Source organism: Balaenoptera acutorostrata, chromosome 10 (assembly GCF_949987535.1).
Source record: "Balaenoptera acutorostrata chromosome 10, mBalAcu1.1, whole genome shotgun sequence".
NCBI classification, from domain to species: domain Eukaryota; kingdom Metazoa; phylum Chordata; class Mammalia; order Artiodactyla; family Balaenopteridae; genus Balaenoptera; species Balaenoptera acutorostrata.
The window spans coordinates 2,086,524-2,100,623 of NC_080073.1; the positions used below are offsets into that span (position 1 = coordinate 2,086,524).

Below are 14,100 nucleotides of genomic sequence, written 5' to 3' on the forward strand. Positions count from 1 at the left end.
CCGGCAGCGCCCAGACTGGTTCTCTTGGCTTGGAGCTCGGAGCTGGCTCCAGTGGCCACGGATCCACAGATGTCCCACCTGCCTGGCCGGCTCCCCCGACTGGCCTCAAGGCCCACACACTGCCCCCTGCCCGTCTGTTGCCCAGAGCCCTGTTAAGACCATCGGGACCCCTGGACGGAGGAGCAGACAGTGCCTCAGGGGTGGGGAGGAGCTGGGGTTGGGTCCCATCTCTGCCAGGGAGACCTTGGGCGAGTCACTGCACCTCTCTGGGATCCAGGATCCCTCCTCTGGTTTCGTGCTGGTGAGGCAGGTTGGGAAGTGCTACTTGGTGATCGCCAGGGGCACCAGCCCGGCAACCCTGCGAGGCACACGTGTTACCATCCCTCCACCCTTGACTTACTCAGATGAGCCGACATGCTCAGGGTAGGGCGTTCCTTGCCTGAGTCCTGCAGCCACGAGGAAGTACAGCTGTTATTCCAAGTCAGGGTCTGTGAGGTCCTGAAGGGCGGGATGGGTCTTGCTCGTCACCGTTCTCCAGCGCCGTGCCCGGATCCATGCACACAGTAGGCGCTCAGAGAGCTGCTGGGCACCTGGATCAGGGCCTTGACCCCAGGGATCCCGTGAATCCATAGCCCCCCGAGATCAGTGGAGTCCGTCCCTGGTCCCTGACAGAGGGGACCCCTGCTGACGGGAGGGCACAGCCGCTCAGGGCACCAGGTGTGCTGCGCCCACCTGCCCAGCCTCCCCCAAGACAGGCTGACAGGCTGGGGGTCACACCAGCCTACACTCAAACCCCAGGTCTGCCCAGGCTGGTTTGTGACCTTGGACGAGGCATTCCTCCACCAGAGCCTGGTTTCCTCGGGACACTGATTCCTGCACTGCCTGCATCCCATCCCAGGAAGCCACTGCGAGGCCCGGGGAGCCGGGGGTGGGGTGGGTGGGTGAGTGGGAAGGAGAGGGAGGGTCCAGGTGGGCCAAGCTCCATGCACCTGCCCACCATCTTTCCAGGGATAAGAAACACCTGTCGCTTGAACCGCCTGCTCTCACTGAATGCAAGGAGCCCCACCCACATGTGACCCTTGGACGAAACCCTGTAACTGGGCCGTCTGCGCTGGGCCCTCCAAATGCTCCCCAGGGCCAGTCTGTCCCAAGGCCCCCCCCCCTCGCCTCTGCCCACCCCATGGGACTGCCCAGACCCGGGGGGATCTCGGAGGGCACCAGGTCCAGTCCTGGCCTTTAAGACAGGGAACCTAAGGCCGGTGTCCAGAGGGACCTGCTCCAAGTCCCCACTGAGTTCGCTCCTGAGCCCCTGCCTGGGGCCAGCCCCCGGCTGGGTGTGGGTCCCAGGGCTGAGTCTGACCCTGCCCGGCCCCCGGGGCTCCCAGCGCTCCAGCCCTGACCCTCTCTGCTCCCAGCACAAACTCACCCAGGGGCTCAGCCGAGGGGCCCCTCCAGCCCTGCGTCCAGGGAAGGGAAGCCCCCCGCCCAGTCCTGTCCCCTCCCCTCCCCCTCACAGCTCTGAAGCCCCACGTCACCTTCCCCACGGCCACTCCCCGCCCTGCCCGGCCTCCGCCTGACCCCCTCCACCCTGGCTAGGGAACATCCTAAGGCAGGTCACACGCTGATGGTCACCCCCTCGCTCAGGCTGGCACTGCTCCGCTGCCCCCAGTCTCCTTCGGGAGGCCCGCCGGGACCGCGGCAGCTACACGGCTCTGCCGACACGCCCAGAACCCCTCCCGAGGGTGGGAAGCCCCCCCAACTCTGCCCGGAGCCGCGGCCTCTGCTGTGGGTTCTCCCCACCGGGAGGGAAAGACTCGGCCGGGATGGCGGGTTTGGACCGACTCCCGGACATCCTCTGTGTGCTCCCCACAGGCCGGCGCCGCGGCCCTGCCGCTTCAGCCCTGATCCGCAGCCGTGGGTGCGGGGGCCACGGGGGCCTGGGGAGGACAGCCCCCCAGGAAGGAGCAGGGCAGAATTTAGGGGCACCCCACTTGGGGACTTGAGGCTGAACTGGCTCAGTTCTGGGGTTCCAGGGCCAGGAAGCTTCCGAGGGGGCGCTTCTCAGGTCTGATGGGGGACGTGTCTGGCCTGTGCCTGTGAAGTGACCACGGGCCTGGGCCTGAGTCCCCCTCTACGTGGTGCAAGAGGACAGCACCTCCTCACAGGGTTCACAGGGTACAGGAGAAAGGCCCGTGTGGGGGGCTTTATGCAGAGCCTCCCACGTACTAAGTGCCCAGCGAGTGGATGCCAGCTGATTCCTAATGCAGAAACCAAACTCTCAGCCTCTGGACTATTCATGTTGATTAATATGTTTTATTTGTCCCGTTGATGTATATTTTAAAAAATTTAAATTTAGTCGCCAATGCTTGAATAATTCAGAGTTTAACATAAAAATCCAGATGCCCAACCTCTCTCGAAGAACGGAAGAACGTGCACCTGGCCACCTTTCCACGTGGCAACATTCCACTGGGCCTCTGGATGGAGCGCGGGCTCCCCGGTTTGCCACAGTCCCCACCACTCCCTATTGTCCACCGGCCCTGAGTTTGGGGCTCCTGGTCCAGCCTCACCTCTGTGGGTCAGTGCCCTCCAGTGGCGCCTGGTGCCCACTTGGCCCTCCTCGTGGCACCCTCTGACCCACAGCCCCACCACAGGGACCTCCTTGCAGGGGGGATCTTTGGTATAATTATATTGGATTTGGGTTGGCCAGTAATAGATCTGTCATTATTATCTCATATGGTGGAAAAAAGTTTAATATTTTAACTGCTGGCACCAGAAACCCACTGAGGGAGAGAAGCATCTTGTTTGAAGACTTTGGTGACCGTTGCTTAGGGTAGAGGTGGGAGCCCAGAGTTTGCAGGTGTCTGATGCCAGCATCAGGAGGGGAGTTGCTTCCATGAGAAAGGGGGGAATTGGTTGTTTTGTTTCTGAAGAAGAGGCATAGAGAGGAGGAAAAGGAGGGAGAGCGAGAGAGAGAAGAAGATGACAAAGGACGGGGCGGGGTGAGCCCAGGTGGCCTCATGGCCAGGTCAGGGCGGCCAAAGCCCATTTTGGGAACAGTGGTGTGCCTTGCGAGGTCTGTCACAGGTATGTCTCCTCTCCTCCCACCCGGGGTCTGTTCGCTGCTGCGCTGTTAGGACAAGGTTTTTGTGGAACTTAGAACATCGATGTGAGGGTGGCCTGGGCTGTCTGGCGGCCCGTGTGGGAAGGAGGTGCCAGCAGCCAGGAGGGAGTGAGAACGGGACTCCCCGGACCTGGGGAAGTGCCCGGGGTGTCCAGAGGTGGTGGCATTGGGGGTGGCTGGAGGAGGTGTGGAGGTGGGATAAACCGTTTTGCTAGGAACTTGGAGAACAGAGAAGCCCCAGTCAATATCTGTCAAAACAAACATGGTCGCAGGTTTCCAGGATGAGACAGACTCGGGTGCTCAGAGGGAAACATCTCCGAGCCTGGGTAAAGGCTGAGCCGCTGGTTTATTTTGAGCTACCGGTGGTTGGAATGCCCAGGGCCGGGGCCGGGGTGACCCGGGGGGCACCGGCTCAGGCCCGGGGCACGGAGACGGTGCACAGCAGGCCCGCCAGGAGAGCCAGGCCCAGCGCTGCCACGACGGCCAGCGCCGCGTCCCACCAGGGCCCCGGGTCGGCCCAGGACGCCCGCAGGCTCCAGCCGCAGCTGCCCAACTCGGAGCCGCTGAGCCGGCCGAGCGCGCGGCCGGAGGCGGGGCCGGGGCCGGCACAGCGCACGCGCAGCAGCTCCGCGGGCGCGCGATCCTCCAGCCAGAGGCGCAGGTACGTGACGCCGCAGTCGCAGCGCCAGGGGTTGTGCGCCACGTCGAGGCTCTGCAGCTGCGGCAGGTGGTCGAAGGCGCCCGGGGGCACTGAGCGCAGGCTGTTGTTGGCCAGCAGGAGGTGGCGTGTGTGGGCCGGGAGGGCGGGCAGCGCCGCGAGTCCCCGGCCCCCGCAGTCCACCAGCAGCCCCATGGTGTCCAGGGCGCGGCAGGCGCACGCGGCGGGGCAGTCCTCGGAGGCCTCGGCGGCCGCCCAGAGCAGGAGCAGGGCGGCCCAGACGGACATCGGATAGGACGGGCTGCGGGGACAGTGGCCGTGAGGTCCTGGCGGCCTGCACCCGACCCAAGGGCTGGTGGGACCCGACCGGAGAAGGGACCACTCACCTCCCTCTCCGGCCCGGCTGTCTCCTCCGAGAAATGGCTGCTGGGATCAAGGAAGTGAAGCGTGCGGGATTCAGGCCGGCTGACCCTCCCCGAATGGTCAGCAGGCAGGACCGTGACGGCCGCTGCGGTGGGAGCACGGAGCGGGCTTAGTCCTTCCTTGGGAAGAGGAAGGACCCTCCCGTCCTCTGGCAGAGACCCAGCCTCTGCTCCGCGGTGGGGGGAGATGCCTGCTAAAGGATCCCAGGCCTGGCCCCGCCCCCGCCCCGAGGCCGGGGAGCGCCTCCCAGGCTGCCCCCAACATCGACCCCCAAGCCTCAGGTCTGGCAGCTGGTGTGCACGCCACAGACCACACCTCGGCCCACGGATTCCAAGTAGCTTGGCCCCGGCGGAGTGAACTCTCACAAGTGGTCCCTGGTGTGGAAGGCAGCTGGCTGAGGATGCTGATGGGGGGATAGGGAAGGGGACCCAGAAGGGGCTGCGCCTGGAAAGCTGTTGATCGAGGCTCATGCTTGGAGTTGGGAAATTGAGGCCCAGAGAGGGAGAGTGGCTTGTGCAGGGCTGCCCAGCGCTCCACATCAGAGACCACATTGGCACTCAAGTCTGCTTTCTGCCGGGTTCACTGCCCCTCCAGGACTCGGTGAGGGCTGTTTCCCCTCGCGAAGACAAGCTTCCAATGAACGTTTGTTGAATAAACCAATGAATCTTGACTCAGCCAAGGACCTGGTGTCTCAGGGTGAACTCCTGCCCGTGCCCCCCAACCCCCAGGAGGGACAGAAGCTGGACTTGCCTGCCAGCCTCCTCTCTCCCTGCCCGGCCTCGTCCCACCACCTCCCCTGCCAGGGGCCCACACGGCGGGAGGTGGTGCTGGGGTGGTGAGGGCCGCTTACCTTTCAGGCCTGCTGGCGGGGCACCCCTTTCCCGTCCTGAGCTGTCCTGCCTGAGGCCACAGTGATCGCTCTGTGTGGGGCAGCCGATGGCAGCCCCTGCCCGAGTGGGAGGAAGGAAATGGTAAAAACAGCCTGGCTTATCCCTGTGTGCAGCCCCCAGAGGGCCTATCTCCAGAGGTGGGGGCCCTCGGGGTCCCAGGGACTTGCGCACAGAACCGCAGGTCAAGCCCAGTTTACGGAAGGGTACAGTGCATCTCACTGCACCGCCAGTGCCCCATGATCCTCAGTCCAGGGCGTGCGGGAGAACCAAGGGGGGCCCCAGTCCCAGAAGGTGGGCAAGGCTTCCAGGAGGAGGGTGCCGTTGCAACTTCAGCGCCTTTTAACACTTTCTGATCCTTCTTTTTAACAGAGAGCTGCATCAGTCTCAGGCTAGAAGTCAAGACCATAGTCGTATGTGCATTGTATTTATTTCTATAGCGACATTCTACTCTGGGGAGTGACATCAGCTTCCCATCTATGATAGTGATATAAAGTTCTCTATAAAAGATAAATGTATCTTTAATTTAATTATATTTTAACGTTATAAAATATGAATTAAAATCAAGCTGAACAGTGAAATATTACGAAGAATTATATTGGAAAATTAGAACATTAATGTATGCCTTTTATTATAAGTTATAAAAATGTCAGCAATATGAAATATTAACTTAGTCAATAAGGGATTTGCAGAGATGGCAACAGTTGCACCCGTGGCGGGGTGGGGGGACTGAGGTGTGGGAACCCCTGGGGTATAGCAATGCTTTGGGAACAGGGAGAAGGAGTTCTAGCAACCAGAGGAGCCCAGGAGAGGAGCCCAGAGTTGGGGGCTGCTGAGGAGAGGGACCCCTGGCCATCCCCCATGGCTGTGGCCAGTGTCAGCCAAGGATGTCAGTCTCGGGCCCCCAGTCCGGACGGTAGTAAACCCTCTAAAACTCAGAGGGTTCGGGCTGGAGAGCGAAACTGAGGCCCAGAGCTGCCATGCTGCCAGCCGAGGGGACACCAGAAGGTGAGTAGAGCCAGGTGTCACCCCAGCCAGGAGGGAGGGAGCCCACACTCTCTCCAGCTGATCCTTGTTCTTAAAACAGGGTCGTTGCATTGGAGGTCACGGCGCTGGGCAGGAGAAGTCAAAGGCAGGGGGCTGAGGGCGCTTTACCCCCGGCACCCCAGACCCACAGAAATGTTCCTCACGTGCAGAACAGGGAGCGGGTGTTGGCCCTGCAACTCCCAGGCTGTTCCTGACCTGACCTCATCTGGTCGGGCCCACGCTCTCTCCTCCTCTCGGGCCTCTGAGGTTTCCTTCTTATTTTCAACATGTACAACTTAAAACCACAAAAAGCGACACAAATAAGAAATCGTTTGCATTGTGGAAAACCTGAACTCTGCAGATGAGCAGGAAGAAGATGATAAAAATTGTCCTCAACCCCAATATCCAGCAAGACTACCTTTTATTTCTGTCCTGTGAGTATTGTTTTCTTACTCAAACAGGGCCATGCAGGGTCCACGGCCTTGGGGAACCTCCTTTCGCGCCTGTGGATACAGCCGCAGGCCACCAGCGTTCACGTGGCTCCACTCTGGACACATCTTCTATGTGGGGATCCTGGCCATGCAGGGCTCGCCTGCTCTCCTTATCTCCCCGCAACAGGCGTTCGTGGGGACGGGGCGGGGGGCAGCCTCTGGGCTTCCGGAGGGGACCCCCGCTTCCACGGCTGCCTGAGCTGGCCGGCCTGGCTGACCACACGGTTCCCCCGGCGGGAGGCTGAGGCCCTCCTGCTCCGGCCTCTCGGGCTCCGTGCTAGGTCCCTCCCTGCCTGCCTGCCTGTGGAGGCCACTCTCTCTGGCTCCTTCTGTCTGTAAACGTGCTCAGGCATCCTTTATTCTGGAAAAATCCTATGTGCGTGCGTGTGTGTGTGTGTGTGCACACAGGCCTCCACGTCCTGCCTTCCCACCTGCTCCAGGGCAAGGGGTTCCTGCTCCTGTAGGAATCCCCAGGAACGGCCCCCACCATCCCACAGCCTGATCCCTGGACCCAGAGAATCTGGTGCGACCTCAGGGCTGTGTTTCATGGGACGGCTGACCCCGAAAGAGGGAGGTTTTCAGGAGGCCTGAGCTGAACGTGGGAGCCCTTAGACGCAGACAGCCTTCTGCGGCTGGTGCAGAAGAGGAAGCGAGAGACGCAGCAGAAGGGGACGTTGTTGCGGTCACCTCTGCATTCGCAGGGCTTTGTTACAGCAGCAAGAAAAGATGAACACGAGGGCCGACTCTGCTCTTGAGCTTTGAATTCTGCCCCCTTCACCGGTTCAAGGTCATGGCAACTGCAGCGAGCCCACTCCCATCGCCCTTCCTTCTTCACTGGACCCGTCCCATCAGATTACAGATGTCTAGAACACGGCGCTTCTGGAAAGCCCGCCCCCTAAGTCCACATCTTCCTCCAAATGCCTCTGCTTTCTCTGCCTCTTCCACAGCACTTTGCAGGACCTAAAATTATCTTCTGTTTACATTTTGCGTGCATTTACGAAATGTCTCCTCCCACTGGATGTGAACTTCAGAAGGGTAACCGCTGTTTAGGACACACCGGTGCCTGGCACAGAGCAGGTGTAAGAAGCACTTGTCAGCCTTGTGGACCATGTCTCCTCTGGTTCCAGCCAATCCGCTTCTCTCTAGGACGGCTGTCTCCTGGGTGCCGGGCTCCGCCTCTGGCGACTGAGGTTTGACCTCATCTTCAGCGTCCTCAGGTTAAAATCAGCTCCTCGGCAGGGTCCTCCCTGGCCTCGTCTCCAGCCTCCCCTGTCACTGCCTTGTAACCGGAAGCTTCATAGCAGGTCATCCTCGTCCCCTCCCCCCACCACAGGCCGTTCTCCTTCTGGAGCCCTCCCCTAAACTCCACCTGGCACTCTCCATCCTTTCAGATCCACCTAGGGCATGACCTCTTCCAGGAAGCTCTCCTGGACTGCTCCCCCAGCAGAGTAAGTGGTGCTGCTGTTTGCTGTGTGTCTGCCCACGAGCCCAACAGCTCCGGGGGACCATGGTGGCCACACGGGACGTGTCCTGGGCGCTGTTCACAGAGCAGGTGCGATTGAAAGTTGGGCAGGGCTCTTTGGCGGTTTCAGGCGGTACATGCCTAAGACCTAAATAATGAGAAACACAAGGGGCAGAGCCCCCTTTCCCCTGCCCTGACCTGGAGGCGGAACCTTAGTCCGTTCACTGTGTTATAAGGGAGGACGCGGAGGAAGACCTTCATCCTGCGGACCCAGGACCCTTCACTATCCCCCTGAAGCAATTCTTCCTTCTCGCAGAAGCAGATTCCCTGCTTGTGAGTCTGAGGGCGATCGTCACCTAGACACATCACACCTGTAACCTGCCCCCACGGATTCTCTGGAACTCTTGCACCTCCTCCAGGCCGCCTGGAGCCTAAAAAAGATGTTTCCCTGAGTTGTTTCGCAGGAACTTGGAGTCATCTGTGTCCAGTTTGAGCTCGAGCTGGTTAAGACTGGTTAGGACCACCGACCCTCCAACAGGGCCTGCGCGAGTGTCCGCTCCCTGACCTTTGACATCAGAGGCCCCAAACTCCACCCTCCGAAGACGCTAACTAGGCCTTTTTCTGAGCATGCGTCCCATGAGGAAGCCTGGAGCGGAAGGACCGCACCGCACCTTTTTCTTCTGTCTAATCACCGTTCCCTCCTCCGCAGCCTCAGCTTTATCCCATAGATACCCCAGCCCCTCGCCTTCCGGAAGGTGGATTGGAGGTTTGCTCTCTCGTCTTCTCCTTTGGCGGCTCGTGAATAAGCCCTCTCTCTGCTGCAAACCTGGCGTCTCAGCACACGTGGGCGACTGTCACTCACTGCGTCTTTGCAGACACGCGCCTCTATCAACAGGGCTGTGTGGGGCTGGGCTGGGGGGCTACGCCTGGCTCCCGAGCCCGGTGTGCTTCGCGCCAGCTCTGTGGTCTGGGAGAGTCTCAGCCTCCCTCTGCCTCAGTTTGCTCGTCTGTAAAGTGGGGAGAATGAAGCGTGAGGCTTGAGCGCGGCCGGCGCTGACCGAGGGCTGCTCGGAGCCGGCCTCCTGAGGCGCAGGGGTGGCCGGAAGCCCCTGCGCTGCCCCCGGAGGCGGAGGGCTTCCGTGTCGGGACGCGGCCTGCAGCCCTGACACGGGCCTCCCCGCGCTGGTCTCCTCAGGCTCAGCAAACACACCTGGTCGGAAGCGAACAACGTCGCCGCATCTTCCGTGAACTTAACGTCGTGCTTCCGCCTCTGCAGGGCAGGTAAGGCCGCTGTCTCCGCTAACGTAGAACACACACTTTCCTTCTTAAGGTGATTTACGTAAGTTTAAGAAGTGAGCAGATTCTAGGGCAAATGTAGAGTCGGTAGGAGCACAGGTGGTGGGGGGACATGGCATATCCCCAAGGAGGGGACCGAAGCGAGTCAGAACCTCCCCCACCACGCCCCAACCTGCTTTGAGCGTTCGGACCCGCTCACCTTCCCTCCGAGCCGTCGCCGCCTGGCGGTGAGAGTGTGAAACTACAAGACGTTTTCATGGCCCGGGTCGGGGAGCGGGGCAGGGGGGAGGCAATTCCAGGCCAACAGAATGATGTTGTTGCCAGAAGGTGAGAGAGGACATTAGTTAGAATTTCCTAGAAAACACGTTTAACGAGTTGCAGACCATTTGACCAACCCCAAAGAAGCCTTTCTAGAAAAAGGCAAAAGGAGAGTGTTGGACGGGGAGGCTATTCACAAATATCCCGTTCCCCTCCTTTTCCGGAAACACGGCAGGGTTCGTGCCCCGCGCCTGCCCCTACCCTCCTCTGCCCACCCAGGGCCCCTGCAGGGCCTGCCACCGGTGCAGCGGCCCAAGGCCCACTCGGAAAGGCCCTGGGCTTGGGGTTTGGTGCTCTGCGGCCACTGTCCCAAAATTCATAGTCATTGTACCTTTGCGTTGTCCTGTCAGTGAAGTCCAGCGGGACAGTGGCGCGTGCACCAGGCACCTGGAGCCTCGGCTGCACAATCTCCGCTTCCTGTCACCGCCCCGACTCCTGGCTGCCTGCCCGCCTGGCCCCCCAGGCCCCCAGGATGCCCTTGGCCAGGGTGTGTTGCGTCAGTCTGCGGCTGGTGACGGGGGGATCCATCAGGCCTGCGTCTTCCCCCAGTGTCTCCGTGCCCGTGAGTGCTCCTTCAGCCGGCTCTGTGTCTGGGGTGCCCTCCTTTTAACCTGCTGGTTATTACTGTCAGGCCTCCTAAGGTTACTAATATACCTAAACACCTGCCAAAACACTCCCAAATCACCCTGTGTGCTGAGGAAGCATGGCTTTTCACTAGGAAATGTATTTGTTATCTCTTGCTGCTGCATAACACATCATTCCCCAAACTAGCAGCTTAAAACAGTGACATGCATTCATTTATGATCTCAGTTCCTGTGGGTCAAGCCCTAGGGAGTGGCTTAGCTGGGCAGGTCTAGTTCTGGATACTGCAGTCAGGACCTCAGCTGGGGCTACACTCATCTAAAGACCTGACCTGGGCTGGAGGACACGCTTCTGAGATGTGAGCTGGGCCGTTGGCTGGAGGCCTTGGTTCCTTGCTGGCTATTGACAGAGGACGCTGATGTCCTGTCACATGGCCTTTTCCACAGGGCGCCTGGGTATCCTCTTGACATGGGGAGCGAGGAGGCTGCCCAGGCCTTTCACGCGCTGGTGTCTGACAGCACCCCAGCAATTCCGCCGTTCTCTGTTAGAAGTGACGCACGGGACTTCCCTGGTGGCGCAGTGGTTAAGAATCCGCCTGCCAGTGCAGGGTCCACGGGTTCGAGCCCTGGAAGTTCCCACATGCCACGGAGCAACTGAGCCCATGCGCCACAACTACTGAGCCTGCGCTCTAGAGCCCGTGAGCCACAACTACTGAGCCCGTGTGCCACAACTACTGAAGCCCGCGCGCCTAGAGCCCGTGCTCCGCAGCAAGAGAAGCCACCACAATGAGAAGCCCGTGCACCGCAACAAAGAGTAGCCTCCGCTCGCCACAACTAGAGAAAGCCCGTGCGAAGCAACGAAGACCCAACGCAGCCAAAAATAAATAAAATAAAATAAAAAAAAAAAGAAGAAGTGAGTCGCTAAGTCTAGCTCACACTCAAAGGGAAGAGAATTTGGCTTTATATCTCAAAGGAGACTTTGTAGACATTTTAACAGGAAATTTTCAAATTCAAATATCAATCGTTGCAAGGCCTCTGTCAGGAAAACTCTACAGCTTTATTGAGAGGCCCTGTGAAGGGATAATTGGTTAATGGAGCTCCCGGGAGCCTCAAGTGACGGGAAACTTCCAGATCCAAGTCGTGACCGATTTTCAGGCCCTGTTTTTGGTGAGAGTTTCTCAGGAATTGTGCACTTTTCTGCTTCTGACGGAAGGAAGCCCTGTTTCCCGTGATGTCACCTCCCCGGGCTCCACATTTGTCCCCTGGAGACATCACCCCAGTCTTCAGCTCAGCAAAGGCGGGCCCTACCTTTCTGTGAAACTGTACCCTTTGACTCCCTTTCCTGTCAGTGACCTCAGGCCTTGGTGCCCAGTGAAGGCCCTGCCTGTTTATCATGGTGACAGGGTGTAAGTGGTCATGAGTGTGGGCTTGGGTCGGCCAGCCCAGGGCCGGGACCCTGGCTCGGTGGCTGGGCTGCGTGGCCGTGGGCACGGCCCCAAATCAGCATCCTCGTCAGTCAGGGTGGAGGTGGGAGGAAACCCCACGCCTGGCTTCTGTTGGTCACAGACCCAGGCCTTTCTCCAGGCAAGTCCGTGGTCTTCTCAGGATCCGTCGCCCTGAGGCCTTGGGCCAGGCTTCCTGGGCTGGGACCGGCAGCCTGACCTTGGGCCAGGGCAGAGCATCAGACAGCTGCTTAGGTCACGTCCAAGTTCAAGGTCTGGGATTGAGGGCGTCCCAGCCTCTCCCCGCTGGGTGAAAGGGAAGGCCACCAGGCTGCAGGCCGGCAAGGCTGAGGGTCCAGGAGGCACCTGACGCCCCGGCTGACTCTGCCCAAAGGTGGCTGAGGGACCTCCTGTGCCCATTCTCCCTTTCTCCTTTTTTTAATAGACATTACTTTTTAGATCAGTTTTAGGTTCCCAGCAAAACTGAGTGGAAAGTACAGAGTTCCCCTTTACCCCCATGGACTCCCCCACTAATGTGGTGCATTTGTTACACCTGGTGAACCTACAGCATCACCCAGAGTCCATAGTTTACATGAGGGTTCATGCTGGGGGTTGTATCTTCTGTGGGCTTTGACCAATGTATATCTGGCATTATTGTATCATACAGCGTATTTTTACTGCCCTAAATTCCTCTGTGCCTCACCTATTCATCCCTCCCTCCTCACCCAGCCCCTGGCAACCACTGATCTTTTCGCTGTCTCCATAGTTTTTCCATTTCCAGAATGTCATATCGTTGGAATCATACAGTTTGTAGCCTTTTCACATGGGCTTCTTTCACATAATAATATGCAGTTAAGGTTCCTCTGTGTCTTTTCATGGCTTGATAGTTCATTTCTTTCCAGCACTGAATAACATTCCATTGTCTGAATGGACCACAGTTTATTTATCCATCACCAACTGAAGGACACCTTGGTCACTTCCAAGATTTGGCAACTATGAATAAAGCTGCTATAAACATCTGTGTGCAGGTTTTTGTGTGGGCATAGCTTTTCAGCTGATTTGGGTAAATGCCAAGGAGCACAATTGCTGGATCATATAGTAAGAATATGTTTAGTTTTAAAGAAATTGACAAACTGTTTTCCAAAGTGGTTCTACGCCTTGTGGAATTTCTACCAGCAAACTGGCATTCCATCAGCAATGAGGGCATGAGAGTTCCTGTTGCTCCACATCCTTGTCAGCACTTGGTGCTGTCAATGTTTTGGATTTTGGCCATCCTAACAGGAGTGCAGTGGTAGTCCATTGGTTTTTTTTGTTTTTTTTCTTTTTTGTGTGTGTATCTGTTAATCTCAAATTCCAAATTCACCCCTCCCCCCCTTTCCCTTTTGGTAACCAGAAGTTTGTTTTCTATGTCTGTGAGTCTGTTTCTGTTTTGGTTTGTTTTTTAATTTAATATTTTGAATTTTTATTTATTTTTTAATTTTTGGCTGTGTTGGGTCTTCGTTTGGTCTTTGTGCTTCGTGCAGGCTTTCTCTAGTTGTGGCGAGCAGGGGCTACTCTTCATTGCGGCGTGTGGGCTTCTCATTGCAGTGGCTTCTCTTGTTGCGGAGCGTGGACTCTAGGCACGCGGGCTTCAGTAGTTGTGGCACACGGGCTCTAGAGCGCAGGCTCAGTAGTTGTGATGCACGGGGCTTAGTTGCTCCGCGGCATGTGGGATCTTCCCAGACCAGGGCTCGAACCCGTGTCCCCTGCATTGGCAGGCGGATTCTTAACCATTGCACCACCAGGGAAGTCCAAGTAGCTCATTGTTTTAATTTGCATTTCCCTGATGACATATGTCAAACATCTCTTCATTTGCATATTTGCCATCTCTGTATCTTCTTTGGTGGTTTGTCTGTTCAGGGTCTTTGCCCATTTAAAAAAAAATCAGGTTGTTTTTTTATTATTGAGTTTAAGAATTCTTTGTATATTTTGGATAATAGTCCTTTATCACATGTGTCTTTTGCGAATATTTTCTGCCAGTCTGTGGCTTGTCTTGTGGCTCATTCTCTTGACAGTGTCTTTCTCAGAGCAGAAATTTTTAATTTTAACAAAGTCCAGCTTATCAACCATTTTTGATGGATCATGCCTTTGTTGTATTTAAAAAATCATAGCCATACGCACGGTCATCTGGATTTTCTCCTGTGTTGTATTCTAGGGGTTTTAAAGTTTTGCATTTTACATTTAGATCTATGATCCACTTTGAGTTAATTTTTATGAAGGGTGTAAGGTCTGTGTCTAATTTTTTTAAATTATTGGAGTATAGTGGATTTACAATGTTGTGTTAGTTTCAGGTGTACAGCAAAGTGAATCAGTTGTACATATACATAGATCCACTCTTTTTTAGAGTCTTTTCCCA

At 57.4% G+C, this 14,100-nt stretch overlaps 1 protein-coding gene across 1 annotated transcript; it reads right to left on the reverse strand.

Moving 5' to 3' along the window:
* Positions 1-3,533: 3,533 nt before the first annotated feature.
* On the reverse strand, positions 3,534-5,086 carry GP9 (glycoprotein IX platelet). The gene is made up of 3 exons (XM_057554906.1): positions 5,053-5,086; positions 4,166-4,287; positions 3,534-4,080 (listed from the first exon to the last, which is right to left on the reverse strand). Exon 3 carries the CDS (start codon positions 4,065-4,067, stop codon positions 3,534-3,536), a length of 534 nt encoding a protein of 177 aa, XP_057410889.1. The 5' UTR covers positions 4,068-4,080; positions 4,166-4,287; positions 5,053-5,086.
* Positions 5,087-14,100: the final 9,014 nt, after the last annotated feature.